This window comes from Podarcis raffonei, chromosome 7 (assembly GCF_027172205.1).
Source record: "Podarcis raffonei isolate rPodRaf1 chromosome 7, rPodRaf1.pri, whole genome shotgun sequence".
In the NCBI taxonomy this organism is placed as follows: Eukaryota; Metazoa; Chordata; class Lepidosauria; order Squamata; family Lacertidae; genus Podarcis; species Podarcis raffonei.
In genome coordinates this window covers 88,044,954-88,066,037 of record NC_070608.1, presented here as the reverse complement: position 1 = coordinate 88,066,037, position 21,084 = coordinate 88,044,954, and the positions used below count along the sequence as shown (strand labels likewise).

Here is a 21,084-nt window from a genome sequence, read left to right as displayed (position 1 = left end):
ATGGCTCCTGGAGTCGGGCATAATACTCAAAATCCTGTGCTTGACAAAGCTTAATTCTGTGACTTCTGTGTATCAGGAAAACAGCAGTATTTACTTTCTGCAAAGTCATGGAAGGGTTGCAGAATTCTGTACAAAGCATTCATGCGCTACATCTGATCACTGGACACACGAGTCCTTGTCAGTAATGGTCTGAATATTTTCTGAAACCTGTTTGTACAACCTTAGTGGGTAGGAATTTGCTCTAATTTAAAAAGAAAAGCAGACACCCTTGGCATGCCTTCTTCTGTGTGCATAACCCTGGGCATCAATCATGCATTGATGTTGTGTGTCTCTCTAGACATTTGCATGCCTAAGCCACAGCTCTGCTTGGGGAGATTTACTGTGTAAAGCCTATGACTGACTAGACTGACTTAGAGACCCTTATGGTAGGAGATCAGTTTGTGAGGGACATCACGATTAAGTATTTTGTAAACAAAAGTTGCTGTTGAAATGGCTGGTGGTAACGCATGTTCCTTATGTACGTCAAAGTAAAATCTGTCTCTGTCCTTAGGAAACACTTGGCATTCTACATGAACTACGAAAACCCTCCGCCATATCCTGGCCCGGGCCCAACTGCCCCATACCCACCTTACACCCATCAACCAGGTGGACCACCTGTTCCTGGTCCCTACCCTGGCTATGCACCAGAGCCCGCAGGGCCATATCCAGTAGGACAGCCAGGCTACCAAGGCTACCCAGCCTATGGATGGCAGAATGCTCCTCCACCTCCGGGACCAGTCTATGCAGATGGACCTAAGAATACAGGTAATATTGTCTGCTCTACGCATGGAGCTGCGCTGCTTCATGGTTTTTCATGAAGGTTCCCCCCTTCTGTTACAGATCTGAAGCAATGTGTATGTTTGTTCCAGTCCTCTGAATAAGGGGGCTTGGTAACAACGTGAACTTGGGAGGAGGGTACTTATTAATATTCCATGTGCTCTGCTCCATCTTGTTTGTTCTTTTGAAAGAGGAAGAGATTTCTGTTATGGTTCTCCATATTGGAGAATACTTTGGTGACCACTGGCTTCACTTTGCCTGTAGTTACATCTCTGGCTTTCTTGGTAAAATGTGTGACTTTCTGACTGTAGGAATTTGCTATCTTTCTATAACTTAAGTTCCAGCCCCTTGTATAATAGGTAGCATTGACACCTATTTTAATGGTTGTTACCTGTCCTGGACTGGCAGGTCCTGTCTTGAGATGCTGTAGTATCTTCCTGTTTTCTTCAGGCCCTGTGGCAATAGGTCACTGCAGAGAATGCCGAAGAGCAAACGCATTGGTGTTTGCACGGTTGCAGCCTAATCCACGTTCCATGGGTGTTTTTGAGGATGGGCTGGGATTCTTTGCTTTAAAACAAACCCAAATTCAGTGGCTATTAAATTATAGAAGATAAGGCAGTTAAATATATGAAGATTAGGCAACTTTTAAAATTAGTTCATGTGACTTGCAAACGCTACACAAGTCTTTCCTGAAACAATGGAGGCTGCGTAATATTGGGACTTCCAGGGTTGTGTCATCCCTCAGCTGAGGGTGTTTTGCATATAGAGGGAAATAGTCGCTCACCTGTGTGAAATCCCAGGTAGCCATTACTGTCACTTCATGTGTCAGGCTTGAAGAAAAGGCTCCTCCCTTCTCTGGGGGGGTGGGTTCCTTGGGGCTCCTTCCTAGGCCTGTTCTCCACATTGTCTCTTCTCTGATGAGCTGAGGACGCCCAATGCTACCTCTCTAACCCAGACACTCCTGCTGTTCCTCTCTCATCATGCTTTACCTTGACTTCTGCAACCTTCTCCGCTGGCTTCCTGTGTCCCCACCTAGATTTTTTCATACCTATCTCAAACTCTGCTGGCAAAGCTGTTGACTTTTTCTGTACTCTGTCTCCATGGAACCCTTTCATTCATATCCAGCATAAACTTCTTGTCCTCTGAACATGGTCCTGCCTTTTCCCACTCTTTTCTGTCTTGTGAATGTGTCCTGCTCTTCCAGACATCTCTCAGAGTTATTTCTCTGAGCAAAAGTGTGATTCTTTCTTCCATCCATCTTTAAAAAGCTCTTTTAACTCATCTTCTCAAGAACGCAGCACACCTTTAAAGCACATCCTTTCCCTCAAGGAATTCTGGGCAATGTCGTTGGTTAGGGGTTGCTTGGAATTGTAACTGCAGGGGCAAACTACAGTGACCAGAATTCTTTGAGGGAAATGATGAGCTTTAAAGGTATAGTATAGGCTTTTTATCACCTAATCCTCATGCCAAGCCTAAGAATGTGTAATTGTATTTGCTTGCATGTGCAAACTGCCCTTATTTATCCCTTCTCCTCCCTCTGTCTTTCCTGCTGTCAAAATGCAGGTTGTCAACACCCGGGAGAGCAACATGCTTGTTTGTATCACATCCTTTCCCCCACTGCTATGTTTCTGTTACTGCTGTGTATGTTGATGGCATTGCATCAATCTTCCCTCTAAAAATTTTTTGGGGGGAGGTGGCTGCTGGCACGACGAAGTGCCTGAACTTGGGCAGTGCATCAAAAAATGTGCCCAGGCACTGTGTTGAGTGCAAAAATGTGCATTTTCTTTTCAGTGGGTGGCTGCCTGCTCCGCTTGTCATCTTCCAGCCCCACTTTCTTCCCCCATACTGCACATTCTGTCTCTGTAGGTCTGAACTCTTGAGTTCTCCCTTCTCTGCAGCTGAATGTTTACCTGAGACAGTCCTGTCCTTAAGGTTCCACTGTAAAAATCTGGTCCAGGCTCTGTTTACTTCCCTTCCATTCTAAAAACAGCAACGTGCTCTTCAGAGTTCCCAGAATGAAAGCCACATATTCCTGCAGCTGCACCACCACCACCCTGGGTAACTAGGCAAGGAGAAAGGTTCAGGAGAAGAGTGTAGAGAACCCAGAGGAGGCTACTGTGTAAATACCAGTTGCAGCATCAGGTCTTGGCCTGCATGTGTGAAAAAAGCAGAGTCAGACAGCGCACAGAGCCCTAGACTGTGCGCACACTGAAGTGTTAATGTGGATATGGCTTGCACAGTTCCAGTGTTTCCAGCGGGTGTGTGTGTGTGTGTTGCATGTTCATCCATACATGAGGGCTATCAATCGAAAACTGTCTCAGTGTTTCCCATCCACACTAGTGGGCAATTATTGATGGGATGTATTAATATTGTGTATTGCTGTCCCCACACCTCAATTACTACCTCCACACCCTCCCTGTGTTCCAGATGCCTGAAGTCCATTGTGTCATCTGCCAGCTGTGGCCCAATGGCAATACCTGCAGTTGTTCAATGTCTTTATAAATAACTTGAATGTAGAAATTGAGAGGATGCTCATCAGATTTGCAGATGACACTAAACTGGGAGAGGTAGCCAAAATCGCCAAATACAGAACCAGCATTCAAGATGACCATAACTGATTGGTGAACTGGGCCCAAACTAACAAAATGAATTTCAGTAGGGACAAATGTAAGATTCTACACTTAGGCAGGAAGGACCAACTGCACAAATATAAGATGGGGGACACCTGGCTTACTAGTAGTACTAGTGGAACACAAGCTTAACGTGAGTGAACAATGTGATGCAGCAGCAAAAAAAGGCTAATGCTATTCTAGGCAGCATCAAGTATAGTGTCCAGATCAAGGGAAGTAATAGTACCACTCTATTCCATCTTCCATTCACAAGTGGTTCCGCCAGTGTATTTATTGGCCATTTATTGCAGCCAGTAGGAAAAGAGTTCAGTTGGGGCAGAGCCAGTGAGGGGCCTATTGGAGCCCCTGGGGCCCTTGGCTGGGGCCCAGCCTGGATGACCGCTTGCACAGGACCTGACAGAATGGACTCCTCTATGTGGCATTAAGTGAAGGATTCCAGTATTTCAGGGATTATTAATTACAAAATTATACATGTAATGCTAGCTATTACAGCAACACATTCCAAAGCCTCTCTGTTCCACATGTCCTTAAAGCTCATTTTCATTTTATTGCAGTCTCAGGTTATAAACTGAGTGCAAGGAAACGAGAGGTTCAATAATTCATAGGAAGATAATCTTCCTGCGGTGACAAAGAAGGGGTGGAGTTGGGGTGAAGTTTGCAAATATATTGGCACAACAGTTTCTCGTAGTAGAAAGTCATATAAGATGTTAGAGCAACTTTTTAAATTTAGAAAACAGTTCAGGATTGGGGCTAGTTAAAGGTGTTGTGCCTAAGGATGAATAGTCATGCTTAAAATGCTTTTGTATTGCTTAACAGGTTTGGTATCTTTTGGATCGCCCTATTTTATTCTGTGTTTTAATCAATGAGAATAGATTGATGTGGCAGAAATATGATCAGGTAGAAGAGAATAGGTGTCCCATTTACACTTTTGATTGTCTGCTGGTAGTGTCATGGTTTTGCCTGGTAGTAATCCTAATTTCATTAACTTTACTCTATTATTGTCATGTCTTTTAGCAGCCTTGGAATAGAAAAGCAGCACAGAAGTAATTTGAAATGTACAGACCTTGTGATTCACGAGGTATCAGAGGCCAGCGCTTCACCTTTATTTGACACCCCATGAGTCACAAAAGGGATGCACGTTAATTCATGAAAGGTTTTGGAAATTTGCAAAGTAAATTTAAATCAGTTGAAAACAGATTCCCCCCCCCCCCCCGGAAATCCTATATATCTCTTACTTTTTGAATTTATGCAGCAACTAATTAGGGAAGTAATGAACTCTCCTACGCTGATGTTTTTTGGGGGGAGTTATGTAAAATAGCTGAAATTCTAGTTATTAAATGTATATTGAAGTAAGAGAAAAATGGACAACAAATATAGTATAAAATTCTATTGAACACTGAGTTTATTTACTATGATGTAAGTTATTTTATAGTGCTTCTGTATTAAAATAATTTTAAATATGCATACAAGCAGTCAGTGAATAAGGGGAATGTTGTCTTGGCATTGTATAATCCAGTGGCTGCCAAATTGGTTCTCACTGGTCCCAGGGCACCCAGGATTTCCTTCTCTAATGCCCTGAGCAAAGGTCCTGGACTTTTTGCATAGAGAAAGCAGGCTCCCAGCCCTCCTAAGGAGAAATGGATGAAGCAAAATGTGCAGGTTCCAGGCTTTCTAAGTGTTTTCTGTGAAGTGAGTCAACCTAAGTGAGTTAGCCAGTGAATGATTGATAAGTAAGTTGTTAACACCAGGCCAAAGGAATCCCTGGGGTGGGTTCTGTTTCACCCTGTCCTTTAGCGTAATTTTCCCGCTTCTGCCTTACTTCTCTATAGCTTGCCTTTCCTTTTTCCCTGTTAACCAGGATGCTTCTTTCCTGTGGTGGGTTCATTTGAAAATAGGTACTCTCTAGATATTTTCTGTAAATACTACTGCACAATAAGTCTTGGTGAATTTTAAATAATTCCCCCAACCTCCAAAAAGGCAAATATGAAAATTTTGTAGAGAAATTTAAGCACTCATTGAGAATTCACATGGCATACCTATCAACTCAGAATTAAGTCTTTTTTGTATTTAATGGGCCTTTAAAGGGTATAGGATGGCAGCCCGGGGTTTGATTTAGGATTGGTGTTGTGGGAAAACAGAGTTCCTGGACATGGCAGACATAAATTCAACAGGTCAATTATTTCATTGTATGGGAATACAATTATGGGGAAAGCTTGTAGTTACAATGAACCTTGCTTTCCAGATGGGAATAGGCCACACCGTGTTTTTTATCCAGCCTTGGAAGAGTTAGTTTAATTAGGCACGTGGGCTGTGTTTTTTTAAAACAACAACAACATATGCATCTCTTCTTAGAAAGGAAAAGGTTCTGGCTGTCTGCACTCCATGTTGGCTTCATACAGGTTGCATTTTAAGTGACATTTGTGTGGTCAAACAGGCACGGAGAAATTAAGACACCTGGGATTGCAGCCTCTCCTCCCCTGCCTGCCCCTTCAACCTCCTGTATTTTTCATTTTCATGAAACAGAAACCTAATCTGTATAACATTTTTACTGGCTCCAACCAGATTATGCAATAAAGGAATTATGCAATCCTGGATTGATCTCCAGCTTAAAGGAAAACAATTGCTGGCAGTTCAGGACTCCTAGTTCTCTACGCTGCCTTTTTCAACAAGAAACAGAGACCAATCGGTGTGAGAAACTGAGATAGAAAAGCTCTTTGCCACATGGCTCCTGGAACCCGGGTTACAGGTGCAAAAACAGAATGGCTAGTTGCCTCTCTTCCCACCCTACCCCCCATGCAGTTGCACTTTCTATTTATTTTTCCAAAATATGTGAACTAATGCACAATTCACATCAGTGGCACATTGATAATATCACATTTTTAATAGCAATTCGTAATTGGACACCACAAACATAAATGTGGCACAGCCCTGCAGTTGTCACCAAAGCTAGACATCATTTGAATAATAAATATTAACAAATACCAGAATGTGTGTGTGTGTATAAACACATGTGTAATGTAAAGTATTGTGCTAGATTTACACTCTCCCTGAAAGAACAAGTTCAGAGCTGCTTGTTTCCTGCATCTGTTTTTGTGCTTGGAGGAACAGGTTGGTTTTTGCCACTTTAGGCCAAGACAATCTAGCACTGGACAACTTAACAGATGTAGGGGTAGTTTACTATTGTTGACTTTTTTCTTGTAGAACCTTGCACAAAACAACTTGTAAGGTTGCTCTGTCAACATTCACACTGTGTTTGTAAGTTTTCTATCTCGCTAAGCCAAATAAGATACTTTTATAATTGAGAAGTACCTCCACTCTTGTCGTATATTTGGTTTTTCCTTATAATAATGTGCATGCCATTTTGTCTTTAACGAGTCAGCTGAAATAATCAGTCATTACAAAACTAGAAATAACTAAGTTGACATGGGTGATCCCCAGCACATTTCATGCAATAAATGTTTGATCTGTTAGGCTGCTAGAGGAAACAGAAATCTTACACAGTACAGGCAGCAGTCATTTTAGGCGCGTCCGATATATGCACGACCAGGAACATGGGCATTGCGCCGAACCTGGAAGTGACCCTAAAATGTCAAAACAGGGGTGGGGGGAACGGAGTGTTTGCAAGCTTTTCAATGGTGTTTCAGATATACATGATTTCACTTCAATGTGTGGTGCCTTGGAACGGATCCCCTGTGTAAATTGGAAGTTGCTTGTATGTAACATATGTATCTTTATTAACCAGTAAATAATGGGTTTTCTTGCTATAGTTCAAAAAGGAAACTGTCTAAAAAATCTTTCAAAAACCTGTTCCTGGGAGAATTATACATTCCAGGGGGAATATAAACTGTAGCTACAAATGCATAAATTCATTGTATTTCCCCTCAAATATATTTGCCTCATTCAGCCACATTTTCTCTTAAACTATGGTTAAATATTGGACATGCCTCTCCACTGCCCTCTGCGTGCCCTTTTGGTTTCTCATCCTCCTGGTGCAGCTGAAGGAAGCCATAGTAGGTCTTGCCATCCATCCATAGACCTGAGTCAGCCAGAAGAAAAACGAGAACAAACCTTTGCAAGTGGCAGAAGCCGCATGGCCTGGGCAAGGCATGGTCACAATTAAGCCATGGTTTAAGACAAACCAAGTTGTGCTGTGTGACCCAGACCACTGTGGGCATAGCATGGAAGCTCAAAGCTGTACATGGCTTTCCTTTTTGCACCAATAGATAATTCAGAAAAGTAATCTGGAAGACCATGATCAGATTCAATAGAAAAAAGAAATGGTGGAAACTATATAGTTTGATGATAACATCTAGTTAACAGAAGATTCCCCCCCCTTTAATACCCATTTGTAGCTGTAGGGGTAACGACCCTAAGAACATCTGAAATCAGGACATACGTGTAAGGAAGGATTTCACATTTATTACCCCAACTTTATAAATTAGCCCCAAATACCATTTGGGGGGCAACTGTGTGTGCCATATGCCAAATCCCTTGCTCTTCCTTTCTAAAGGTAAAGGGACCTCTGACCATTAGGTCCAGTCGTGGACGACTCTCGGGTTGCGGCGCTCATCTCGCTTTACTGGCCGAGAGAGCCGGCGTACAGCATGTGGCCAGCATGACTAAGCTGCTTCTGGCGAACCAGAGCAGCACATGGAAACATTTTACCTTCTCGCCTATTTATCTACTTGCACTTTGATGTGCTTTCAAACTGCTAGGTTGGCAGGAGCAGGGACCGAGCAAGAGGAGCTCACCCCGTCGCGGGGATTTGAACTGCCGACCTTCTGATTGGCAAGCCCTAGGCTCTGTGGTTTAACCCATAGCGCCACCCACGTCCATGCTCTTCCTTTCTACCTTTATATTTAAAGTGAACTTGAGCAGCCCCCACTTTCCATTAGAGGACTGTCCTCTGTAAAATAGGGCACATGGCCCCACTTTGCTGTAATTTCAACCAGTACAGAAGCAAGGCAGTTTGCACCTTGGACAGTACTGGAGAAAACACAGCTTCATATCTCCTGGTGGCAATTGGAGTCCCACATGGTAGGTTCAAGAGTGACCCAAGAATGGAATTGTGCATTTATAAAGAAAATCCCTGGAGTGTGTGCCTGTTAAACAGGTGTTTGTTGATAGAGGAGACACTAATCTGCCCCCCCCCCGCTTACGTTATTATTTTCTGGTAGCTAAGGGGGAACTTTGACTCCCCATTGAGCACAGTGCCTTGCTTGGTGAGTAAAAAGGCTTAGTAATCTGAGTGTTCCTTCCCAAGAGCCTTCTCCTGTAGGTAAACAAAGCAGATGTTCAGTGCCAGTCCTATAATTAGGCTGGCCCATAAAGTTGGGAATTAATTTATTTTTTATTTTATTCAGACAAATGGCTATTTCCTGTTTTAGGTAAGTCGATGGTTTTGTTCCAAGAGCCTCTTTTCTTGCTACTTGCATTGGCTAAGCTGATCCAGCTTCCCAGGCGCATCTAACTTTTCACAGTACAAGGGAACATTTCTAAAAATCAATTTTCTTAGGTTAATCATTAGCTAATCATCCAGTATGGGCAGAAACCAAATGTGTGTACCCAAGATAAAGGTCTCTGCAGTAAGACAAAGGTAATGCAGTTTTTAAAATAAAAAACACACACCCATGAATATTGTTTACATTGTGTGGACTGGTACCTGGTGTATGTCTCAACACCCAGAGATGATTAAGCACAGCTCTCTTTTCTCTGCAGCTGATTAGATAATGAACTTACAAGGTGGTGGGAGTGGCAGTGGTTCAGATTCAGAAGTGTTTTTTCTGCCTTTAGTACTCCAGGTGGGAAGTTTTTAACTATATCCGCTGCCATAAGTGGCTCAGCAAGTTTCTAGGAAGAATCTGCTTTATTGGTTTTAGGAAAGCAACTGATTCTAGAGTGGTAGTTCTGAGCTTTGGGCATGGCTACAAAGGGCTGCATGGCTTGCAAATTTCAGTTCTCAGGATTCTCACAGGTGGGGCATGATCCTTCTGATATGCAGACGTGAGTGCCTTCCACTTTCATGGATGTAGTGCTTTTGCCTTGGGCCTGGTCCAAAATGTGAACAAATATGTTACTTTTATAATTAAAAATATTCATGAGTATTTCTTGACTGCCTCATCCTGAATTCTCTAGATAATATACAATCTCAATAAAACAAAGTTTAAAACATAACCATAATGTTATCAAAATCCATATTAAATCCAAAGTAGCACAGAAGAATTAAACAATTGCCAACACAAAGATCGCTTAATACATTTGATGTAGAAACTGCCTCAAATTAAAACCCAGCCTAAGGTACACAAGAAGCTGGCACAAAGCAAGCATTAACATTACACCAGATCTGAACTCTGTTCATCCCCAGGGCTACTACTCATCTTGCCATAGGATTGCTCCCCCAAAATACTAACATCAATCATATTAAGACAATAAATACTAAGGAGTCTTCAGTTGATATTAAAATGATGTTAAGAGCAATTAAAAGCAAGGTTGTGAGCTGAAATTCAGTCTTGCAAGATTCTGCACATAATCAATGAAGTTATTACAACTGTTGCATCTTCACATCAGCAGCACAAACTTCAGCCAAATGAAGAGTTTTTGTTCCTCAGCCTTTTTCCAACTTTTTCCACATTTCTGCCAATAGTGAGTGACACCAGCCAACAAAAAGCCTCCTCCTTTGTGTTTGGTCTATAGTTAAAGAGATCCCTTTCCCAGTTCTGTCTGTTGCCTGGGGTCTCCTTTGCGTGGGGAGAGCTTTGCAATAGGTTCCTGCACCTTGTTTGTCCTGCTACAGATGCCCCATATGCCTGCTCTCCCTCCTAGCTGGGCTACTTGCAGCTTCTGGGCTTTGTCTCCACATAAGGAAAATACGTAGAACCCAAATAGTTTAAGGGAGGAGCCAACTCCAGGCTTGCCTTGTGTGCTGGGCCCAAGGGTGGGTGGGTGGTGGCAGCAGCAGACTCTGCATCTTCAGACATGCATCTGCTGCAACAACATCCAAAGTGTGTTTGTGGGGGGCTGCAATTTGCCCCAAGTAGAAGGGTGCTGAACCCTCTTGGCACGCTGCTTTCCCTTCTGCAGCTCTCCTGCCTTCCAGGCTGGCACACTGGGGGGACCTAGCTGGGAGTGGGCAGGAGGGGAGAAGGATGGACTACAGGCTAATGTGAGAAGTTTCAGGGTCCCCCGCCTCTACTGGGGCAGTCAGTAGGCATTGTGCACATCTCTGCCTTCTGGTATACATGGTGGGGGCAGATGTGCATCTTGCTGACACAAGTCTCTCACTGCTGCATGTATTTTGGGGTTGGGGGCTTAAGAGGCTTTCATCACATTCCCTAGGAAAGTCATCCGTACAGAGAAAGGCACATAGCAGCGTTATAGGTGGGCAATATGCTAACGTGGTATAAAAAGGTAAGCTGTAATAATGCTATTCCGTAGCCTGAAACCCTGGCCCTGTGATGGAGTAGGGAGTCTGGCTGCAAAGGGTAGGGGCATACCGTAACCACTTCTGACAAATGGTACAAATCTAAACACACACCAGTTTGGATGGATCTGGGAATCAGAATTCAACTAAAGCAGCCCATAATGTGAGTTGGGTTCATTGTGCAAAAATGCACCTGCATGACCCAGGCATGTCCACGGTGAGGTTTTGGTGATAACTGTAAGACACACAGGAAGCAGCCCTTGCTGGGATGCTGCTGCCCGTACTCTTGGATTATGTCATGCTGCTTCTATAGGAAGGAAAAAAACCCTTACAGTCCCAAGAAAATTCTGGAGGAGTTACACTTTTCAGAATCGGAATTCTCAAAACTGCTGGCACATTTGCAAAGCTAAGCAGAGTCTGCTATGGTTTCAAATTGGATGGGAGACCACGTGTTGAGATTCTTGCATTGCAGGGAGTTGAACTAGATGACCCTTGGGGTCCCTTCCAACTCTGCAATTAAATGATTCCATTAAAACCCTTGTTGATTGATCCAGAACAATGAAAATACCTGCTTGCTGAGTCCTCTTTCTGGCTAGTGGCCCATCTGCCTGCATGGGACCGGGAGAGGTCCAGAGCCCAGGCACTCTGACATGACCCAGATTTGATTTCTTGAGAGGCCTTGGCTGAGTTGCCACCTTGCTTCCTTCTCTTACGACGGCCAAATACAGCCAATCAGAAGGCACAAAGTGAAGTTCTATTGCTTTCAGCTCACCCTGTGGCTTTGTCAGCCTCCCAAAATGATCTTTGCCTCAGTTACCTCTGCCTGCCTGCCAACCTCCCCCTTCTCTTTCCAGGGTCTGTTTCCCTGTAGCCCAGATTAAGCAGTCTGGCCCAAAAGGTGGGGTGTTGTGTTGAAAGATCTTTAGTCTATCCCATAGTTTAGCCAATTTTTAAAAGAGGGTGGGGACCAGGTAGGGGCTTGACCCTGGGCAAGAACTTTTGCAGATGGACCAGAGGGACAAAGCAGTTGGAGAATATGGTTGGAATGATCTATGCAATATATATTTTTGACCTATGCAAAGCAGCAGCTCTCCTTCTCCAAATGTCCTCAAGTTGTTTTGGAGCATGTGAGGGGAGCTCTTGTTACAGTGGCTGTTGGCACAGGATCAGGTTTCGCTTGCCTCCAGCTTCAGGGGCTGAGCCACACACACTGCCTTTTTATTTCAGGGGTGCGGCAAGTGTAAAGTTTTTGACAGGGCTTTGGAGCAGAATTAGCTGCAGGTGATAGGCCTTGAAAGATTTATCAACAACTTTTGGCCAGTCTTGCTTTCGTGCATTTTAACAACTTATTAGTTCACTTGTTGGCTTCTGCTACTATTTTAATATATTGGTGTGGTGAGATGGTTTGGAACAGGTGTGTCATGGTCCCACATTTTAACTCTGGATGTTTATTTTAGTGCAATTGGTGCAACTGTTTTAGAGTCCATGTTAGTAATGAGTATTTGTGTTTCTTTTGCATTCGTTTTTATGCTTGTAAACAGCTTAAAATCCACTTTGGCAATTAAGCAGTATATAAGCTGATAACAATTGGGAAGGGCGGAGAAGAAGGCACCTGAATAAGTGATTTAGGTGGGGGGAGAGGTCAAAATGGGGCAAGAGCAGGTGTTGAGCTACCAGGTGAAGGAAAGGGCAGATCAGACACTTGATGCCTGTTCTGTCTTCTGGACTTGCCCTCAGCCACAGTATCCCTGAGTTCTACCAGCTTCTAAGGTCAGCTGGTGGTGCGATTAAATGCCAGGTCATTCCATAATGAGATCTTCCTCGCACATACTTTAATCCAAGACCACCCCATCCCACCAGGTGTAACCAGCTTGCGTTACTGAGACCTGGGCACGTGGGCTGGGACATGCGGGTTGCTCTTTCTGGCTCAGCAAAGGGCCAAGTGGTGCTGGTGGTCATCCAGAGGGAGCCCATCTTTGCTCTCCAGCATCCCTTGTCTACTTTGGCACCTGCCTACCTTGCGATGGAGACTTGTGGCGGATTGTGGGTTCCGATGGTGCACTTTCCTCCCCTGCTACTGAGCGGGTTTCCTCCCTTACCTGACTGGGATAGTCCCAGAATTTATGTTGAGGGTTTTAGTAGTAAAGGCTCTGGGAGGCTTCAGCATTCCTGTCCCACCTGGAGGGTATCAATACTTCATAGTTGCCATGGCAACTGTAGGTGCTCAACATTGTCTCGTAACCATTGGAGTGAGGTGGTCCAAAGATTCGAGCTATGAGAGTCAGTATGCCAGTGACACCCAGGTTTATCTCTAGTGAGTGGGGGGTCGGCAAGGTAAGAATAAGGAGAAGAAATGCATAGAAGGGAGAAACGGCTCTGGGGGGCAGCCTCTCAAAATGATTTTTTGTGGGTCTTTCATTTTTGTTTCATATTTAAGATGCAATTTCTTAAATGTTCACTCAGATTAAGAAAAACTGTTCCCTCTCAGGAACCTCTAACCGATGGTTACTGTATGTTTCTCCAGCCCCCACCTCATCTCGTGGGGCAAATAGCGAGTTTGGGAGTGCTGACTTGCACCCTGAGGAATTTTGAAGTACAGTGGTACCTCGGGTTACATACGCTTCAGGTTACAGACTCCACTAACCCAGAAATATTACCTCGGGTTAAGAACTTTGCTTCAGGGTGAGAACAGAAATCGTGCTCTGGCGGTGCGGCGGCAGCAGGAAGCCCCATTAGCTAAAGTGGTGCTTCAGGTTAAGAACAGTTTCAGGTTAAGTACAGACCTCTGGAACGAATTAAGTACTTAACCCGAGGTACCACTGTAAACAAAAAAGTCTGGAAATCTTAAGTTCCCACCGCCTTCTGTCACTCGGCCCACATGCTTTGGTTGCCATCAGCTCCAGCCAGCATGGCCAGTGGCTGCAGATGAACAGAAGTTTTGCACAGCAGCATTGAGGGGGCCCAAGGCTCTCCCCCTCCCCCAGTAACCCCTGGGCTCCTTGAATCCTTTCAGATTTTCTGCCTGCTTTACTGGAGTGAAACATTTGTTTGCATCTGGTTCCACGTCACTTAAAGTGGCAGCTTGCATAGTCTCTGAGCCCAGAGTGACACCGTTTCGACAGAGCACTTGGGCTGAGAGAGAAGAGAGCAGGAGCTCCCCTTTGTCCCCAGTGTGTGATCTTGCAAAATGCTCCCATTGGAACTGGAGCCGACTATCAGCTTGTGTTCTGCAATGAAGTTTTACTGCCTGTTGTATCTAGGAATCCTTCAGCCTCCCGGCCTCAGATCAAAGATCTCTCTAAGCTGTTATTGTCTTTGTGCAATGTTTGAATCTCCTGACTGCCTGCCCGCCCCCTGCTGACTTTACAAAGATCAAAATGCTGTAGACCCTCCCAACATACTTTTTTCCAATCTGGAATGCTCCCTTACTTATTTCTAAATGGAGTTGCATCTAATTGTGGAACTAGTTAGTCACACTTTGAGGCTATTTTTATCTTCTTTCTCCCCTAAGAGCCAAGAGGCGGCCAGAGTGTCCAGGATGCCTGTTCTTCCTCTGGTCAGAGAGGCACTTCAACGAGCTCCAGCACAAGTGCTGCCCTAGAATTGCAATTTTTATTTCCCACCCTCTTTTCTTTGCCCAAGGACTGTGCGTCTTCCACACATTCGTGCTTCTCCCCACATTCGTAGCTGAGTTGCCACCAGTCTCCTCTTTCAGCTTGTGTGTTGTCACACACACTCCATAGTGAGCAGTTGTGCCATATGGGGTGGGGATTTTACCATAGGAAGTTGGAAAGGGATGGCCCCCTTCATCTTTAGGGAGAAAACAGCTGTTCCGTAAATGTATTTCCATATCTCAAAGCCTGCTTCCGCTGGCAGTTTTTCCAAACTCAGTTATTCCAAATTGGAGATTATTTTATTTAATAAATATTAATTTCCCACAATGTCCAGGGCAGCTTCCAAAATTGTTTGAAGTGTGCAAAACCACTCCGGGGACAATTATGAGGCCCTTTTTGCTGTGGCGAGTGAATGAGGTGGTAACAAGGCTTTCAAGTTTTACCTTTGTTAAGGAATTAGCCTTCAAAGTTATTAAGATAAGAGGAAGCCAAGCAGTCACTGAGAATCTTTGCTCAGTTACCTTATCTATGCTAATCAATTGGCGCAAGCCAAGAGCCCAGTTTAAAATCAAGGCTGAAGGGGTGGAGTTTGATTGTCTTTGCAGCCCTTGCAGTTCCTGAGAGACCTTATGAAAGCTTTTCTTCAGTTCCAACTGTGAGGAACTAAATAGCAAAGATGGTCAAAGCAGGAGGGTCCAGCAGGGTGGGTCTGTGGGCTGCAGTATTCAAGAAGCAGCATTTTAAAGCCTAAAAAAATATATTTTTGTGTCCTATGTTGTTAACAAAAACATGAACATTTGTTTCTGTATTAAATTTATTTAATAATTGACTATATTAAAACTATTAATTGTGTATTTAATGATATATATTTAATTAAATATATTGATTGTGGATATTAAATAATAATAAACATATTGCGAACACTTTTAATTTACGATATGGAAATTCCATCCAGCTGTTTAAATGGTACTTCTTTGCGAGATGCTTTGCATTTCTAATGTGGAACTCCTCAGCTAAGATTGTCAAAGCTTGCTGAAAAAGAGGCATTTTACCTAGTTGTGGGGAGTGGGGGCCGCCAAGTCTCCCTTGACATACTCCCTTATTAGAGTATGATAGTCTGAGTGTGACCACAGATAAAGTCCTGTCCCAGAGACTTCCTTGCAGGTCCCAATGAACTGGCAAACTCAGTTGGGGGTAGCAGAGCTGTAGCTACGGGGGGAATAGCTAGGTTTTTTGTCCCGGGTGAAGCCTCCAGTGGGGCACCATGGAGGCTCCCAGCCTGTGTGTGCCAGTGCAAATGCATGGGGGGTGTATGTGCCAAACTGGGTCTTGAACCCGGGTGAAATGAAGCCTAGTAGACAGAGAGGGAGATCCACCCATGCAGGTCTCAAACACCTGTGCCTGCCCCTGTGCCATTGGGCCTCTGGCAGGAGGGAGGGGGGAGAGGCATGTTGGGATGGACTGGGGAAAGCTTTGAATCTCAAGTCCTCTTGTTCCATGACACTCCTTCAAGTTGGGGGGGCAGAGCACACCAGTCTATGTGGAAGATGCGGCCCCATACCTCCTGCCCAGTTGGCACCAGCCTGGCTGCGTGTTGTGCAGCGTAGCTTGAGTTCTCCCTCCCCTGTCCCCTTGCCTTTCCTTGCCCAATGTAGTTCTGTAAGGCCTAGGAGCAGAAGGCGGCAAACTTTTTCACCAGGGGACCGGTGCACTGTCCCTCAGACCTTGTGGGGGGCCGGATTATATTTTGAAAAATATAAATACCCTGCAAGCCATTCCCGCAGCTGCCTCCGGACCTGGAGGAGGAATGCACTTTGCACGTGCTCAGGAGCACGTCTCGGCACCGCCGTTGTTGACGAGCAGCAGCCGTTCCATCGTCCGAGGCCAGGTTGGCAGGCAGGCCACGGGCAGCTCATCCTCCAGCACCAAGCCGGGCGCCGGGCCAGTAGGTGCGCCAAGCTCCGGCTGAAGACCCACGATGCCCATGGCGCGGCCCACCTCTCTGTCCACCCACCTCTCTGTCCATGGCCACACCAGATTTACCTTAGTGTGCGGGCAGCGAGGCTTCAGATTGGCTGCAGCAGCTTCCTGCAGGCAATCCGAAGCTGCGCCAGCGTCAACACCCTCCCAGAAGCCGTGCCAGCATCGCGGAAGTCAGTGTGGCGAGGCGTCCGCAGCGTGCGGGGACTGACCGAGCGGGCAGCAGGGTCCGCGGGTTGGATTTACAAGCCAGGGGGGCGCATCCGGCCCCCAGTCTTTAGTTTACCGACCCCTGGCCTAGGAGGGTAAAAAGTACTTTGCTCTTCACCTGGCACCCAAAGGATATTAAACATAGGCGCTGGGGGAGCCTCCCTGGGAAGGGCTTTCTGTAATCTAGCAGCTGTCTTTGGAAAGACCCTCTCTGCCCAGGGGACCTGAAGGAGGGTATACGCTACATTAAATCCTTCAGATAACTGGTCCCAAGTTTAAAGATGTTGTAAAATAGCTTCCATTCACAGATGGGGAGAGAGAAGGGGGCTGAATATTCTTTCGCACACCCAAGGAGGACTATGAGGAATGTCCTACAGTAACACTGAGGTGTCAGTGGCCGTGTGGGCAAGAAGCAATGGGGGTGTCGAGAATGGAGCCATTGTCGGGTCGGCTGATGCTGGAGCCTAGCAAAACAGTGTGTTCTCTGTGTGCAGACAAACATAAACGGCATTTGCTAGACTCTCCTCATCCATTCAGGCTAGCAACACAAAGGAAGGTCCAGATAGATTTCAAGACAAACCTGTTTGGTTAGTTTCAGCCTGCCCTGATCGAGATTGCCTTCCTCCAGGCATTTGCCAAATCCAAGAAGGCCCCACAAGGACAAAGGCAGAAATGTTTTTTGGGAAATGATCCTTAGCGCAAAAGGGTGATCAACACAGAGTAAAAAATCTAAGTGCAGGTAGTTTTATGTTAAATTGTTTATTATTTGTATTAGTTTTAGTGGAACTGTTTTTAAGAATACCCAGGTGCCTATCAGTTATCCCAGCACCTTTTGCTTTCATTGGTTAGAATTCTGGAATGCAAGAGAAGGGTTACTTTCTGCTATTTAATTGGGTAGAGTACCACCTTTCTAGGGATGTGGGTGGTGCTGTGGTCTAAACCACAGAGCCTTGGGCTTGCCGATCAGAAGGTTGGTGGTTTGAATCCCCGCAACGGGGTGAGCTCCCATTATTCAGTCCCTGCTCCTGCCCACCTAGCAGTTCAAGAGCACATCAAAGTGCAAGTAGATAAACAGGTATCACTCCGGCGGGAAGGTAAACCGTGTTTCCTTGCGCTGCTCTGGTTCACCAGAAGCGGCTTAGTCATGCTGGCCACATGACCCAGAAGCTGTCTGTGGACAAACAGCCTATAGAGTGAGATGAGTACTCAACCCCAGAGTTGTCCGCGACTGGACCTAACGGTCAGGGGTACCTTTACGCTTCTACATTAGTAAAGGAGTGAGATGCTTAATTTTCTTTAAATGTGCAAGATGAACATTCAAGAACCTTCCAGGCTTCTCTGTGTATATATCTCTCTCCACGTTACCTGCAAGCAGCATGGCAAATTCATGTTGGGCAAAACTGAGCCCCAGACCCTCTGAGTATCATTAGCCGTGGGAGAACAGTTGTGTAAATAAAGTCTTAAGTTGGCCACAGGCCTCTTCTTGCATTGTGGGTGATGTGTCACAACTGGGTGCAGCCCCTCTGACGTGTGTTTTTCTCTTCTTCCTAGTGTATGTTGTGGAAGAGCAGCGAAGGGATAACTCTGCTGAAAGTACCTGCCTGACAGCGTGTTGGACTGCGCTGTGCTGCTGCTGCCTTTGGGACATGCTGACCTGAGTGCCCTGAGAAGCCAAGCCTCAGTACCTCTGACTTAGAGTGCTATGCATTCTTATTCTTCTTCTTCTTCTCCTTCTCCTCCTCCTTCTCCTCCCCCCTCCTCTCCCTCTGATCTTCTCAACTGCTTTTTTAGTACTGTAATGAAAAATCTGCTTTGCACAGGCGACAGTAACACCTGCCTGCCTTAGAGATAGCACCGTGATGTTGGTTATGCACTTTTTAGTTTTAGTGGAGGAAAACCTCCCTTTCCCCCCACGTCTTTATAGCATTGTTTCTACAACTTTGTGGTTCTTTAAAGAATGTGCTAAATATTTTTTTTGGCAAAAAGGCTTTTACTACAAATTATGTATTTATAATTTTTACCATTCTTAGAAATGGAATAATATGCAATAATTTAAGCCAATCATTGTTTGTTTTTCTTACTTGCTTTCATTTCTGGTTTAACAAATTGGGCTCAATAAAGATTTGGGTCCAGTAATATGAAGAGTATCGGTCAGTTTTTGTTATTGTGTGTGTGTTTAGAGGGCATCCAAAGATAGAAATGCCCAATAGCTGCCTGTTTGTTCCCCAAAAGCTCTTTTGGAAGCTAGCCTCTGCTTAAGCTGTTTCAGATGTATTTCACTGAATAGCAGGGCTACATACTGTGAAGAACTTAGCACCCTTTTCCTACCTTAAGCTTGCTGGAAAAATATTTGAAAGTTTGTGCGGAATCTACCAAAGGCTCAAGGAAGATTCCCTTCCTTTCTCCCAGTTTAAACCTCCTTGCCAAATACATTCTCAAGTCCAATGGACCTTAAATGTTTTTGCTGTCAAGCTGCAGGTCTTGCAGATTCATTTTTCTAAGCCCACAAAAATTACTAGCCTGCAGAAAATGTTCTGAAGCCTGCTGTGGGCTAGAGGAGGAGAGGGTGTCCTTCCCGTGGCAGCTGGCTTACCTTCTGAGCCAAGCACAGGGAGGACAGCCCAACGTCCTCACCAGCATGCAGTTCCTTGTCACTTACGGCTATCAAGCAAGGACTTAAAGACAAGGTTGAGCTAAAGTGTGCCACCAGAATATATTATGCCTGCATGTAATATGTATTTGAAATTATCAGGGGTGGGGGTTGCTCAGCAATTTGGCATTGAAAGACTGTGCCTTTGAAATACATGGATACCTGAGAGTGGGCATTTTTCAAAACCTCATTTGGCAGGTAATGGAGCATCTAAATTAATTTAGCCTAGTAAGGAAAAAAAATGAACTAGCTTGTGGTGGCTTTGTCATGCTGCTCAATATGTTCTCAGATGTTTCCCAGGAATCTTTCAACTGCTACAGATGATGTTAGGAAAAGTGGCTGTAGAGTGGCCTAATCTTTTTAGGGAAGGAGCAGGAATTAGAAACAGACTACTCACTATTGTAAATTCTTGGAATCGCATCGCAGCCAATTTTATCTGCTTCATGCTTATACTCATGTTAAGCTGCTTTGTGGATCATAATATTAGCATGGAACAGTGGAATATGAATATTTAAAGCACCATAAATCTGTCGGACTTTCTGCTGAGAAGAGCAGCTAGAGGACAGTTGGGCAATGAAGTTACAGTAAGGTCCGTGGCTGTTGGACAGACATTACTTTAGTCCTCGCCCAGGTGTGTGTGTGCCTGCTTACCTGCTCCACTTATGCCTTGTGTCAAATAGGTCACTACAAAGGAAACCTTCAATATATTGTTTTCCAAAAGAAAACAAGGCTGCACAGAGTCCCTCAAACTTACCAAAGGTGGAAGAAATAAAATCTAAATTGGTGTGAACACTTGTGCAGTAAATACACCCCCCTGTCTTTCTCACACACAGAGAAAACACATGGTGCCAACCTACAGCTCCCTCTTGGTTCTAGACAGGTTTTTTTTATATAAAAAAATTACATTTAAATTATATTAATTTTTAATACAAGCTTGGTTTTCAGAAGCACAAATGTGTTTTCTTTACCCTTCCAGGAAGCAAACTGAAAATATCTGAGCAGTTTTGCAGTCTCTCAGTCAATATTTCAGAAGATGTAGATGTTGGCTGGACATCTAGAGAATGAGGAGCTAAGGAGAGTTTTAAGTACTAACTAGCCAACAGAGATGCAACAAAAGTGCTGCTAACAGATAGCTGCCACCAGAGGGAGCTAGCAATCTCTGAGATGGCAATCCAACACCAACTGGTATCAGAAGCAAGGAAAAACTCCCATGGCACCATTGCCAGGGATTCAGCAGGCTCTCCGTTCGTTCTCCCGCTCCAGCCCAATCATGAACAGGAGCACAACACTTCAGCTTTTACTAGCCTCTTTTGAAATGAAAATTCCTCAGAAGCATTGTGCTACATTTGATCGCAGAAAGAGGAACAAGGATAGGATTTTTTAAAAAAAAATTTACACAAGTGTTCCCAGAACCTGTTTGGAGCACCAAGAAGGGTTGACAACATCTGGTTCATGCCTTCTGCGTACACTAATATCTCATTACCAAGGCCTGGTGCTCAGTAATGCACTTCCAGGTGTTCCCCTGTGTGAGCCAACGGATGGAGCCAGTCCTGTTCCACCAGTGCCTCCAACCAGCTTCTCTACCCAAAGTGTTGAAGGCCAGGAGCTTCTGTTATCACCTGTTGGCTACAAGCCTCAAGGAAGGGCACAGATGGCACTGTAGAGGACTCTTTGGAATTCAGATATTGCAGAAGAATTTAATGACAGATAATTCAGATATTGCAGAAGAATAAATTATTTTCCACTTCTGCTATGTCAAGTATT

At 44.7% G+C, this 21,084-nt stretch overlaps 1 protein-coding gene across 1 annotated transcript in view; it reads left to right on the top strand.

Annotated features, from left to right (window-relative positions):
• CYSTM1 (cysteine rich transmembrane module containing 1) overlaps nt 1-18,806 on the top strand; it is a 32,847-nt gene extending 14,041 nt beyond the window's left edge. Inside the window, exons 2-3 of the mRNA XM_053397472.1 lie at nt 551-804; nt 18,222-18,806. Of these exons, the coding sequence (XP_053253447.1) occupies nt 570-804; nt 18,222-18,328 (342 nt within the window). The 5' untranslated portion in view covers nt 551-569 and the 3' untranslated portion in view covers nt 18,329-18,806. The remainder of the gene's footprint in view (nt 1-550; nt 805-18,221) is intronic.
• Nucleotides 18,807-21,084: the final 2,278 nt, after the last annotated feature.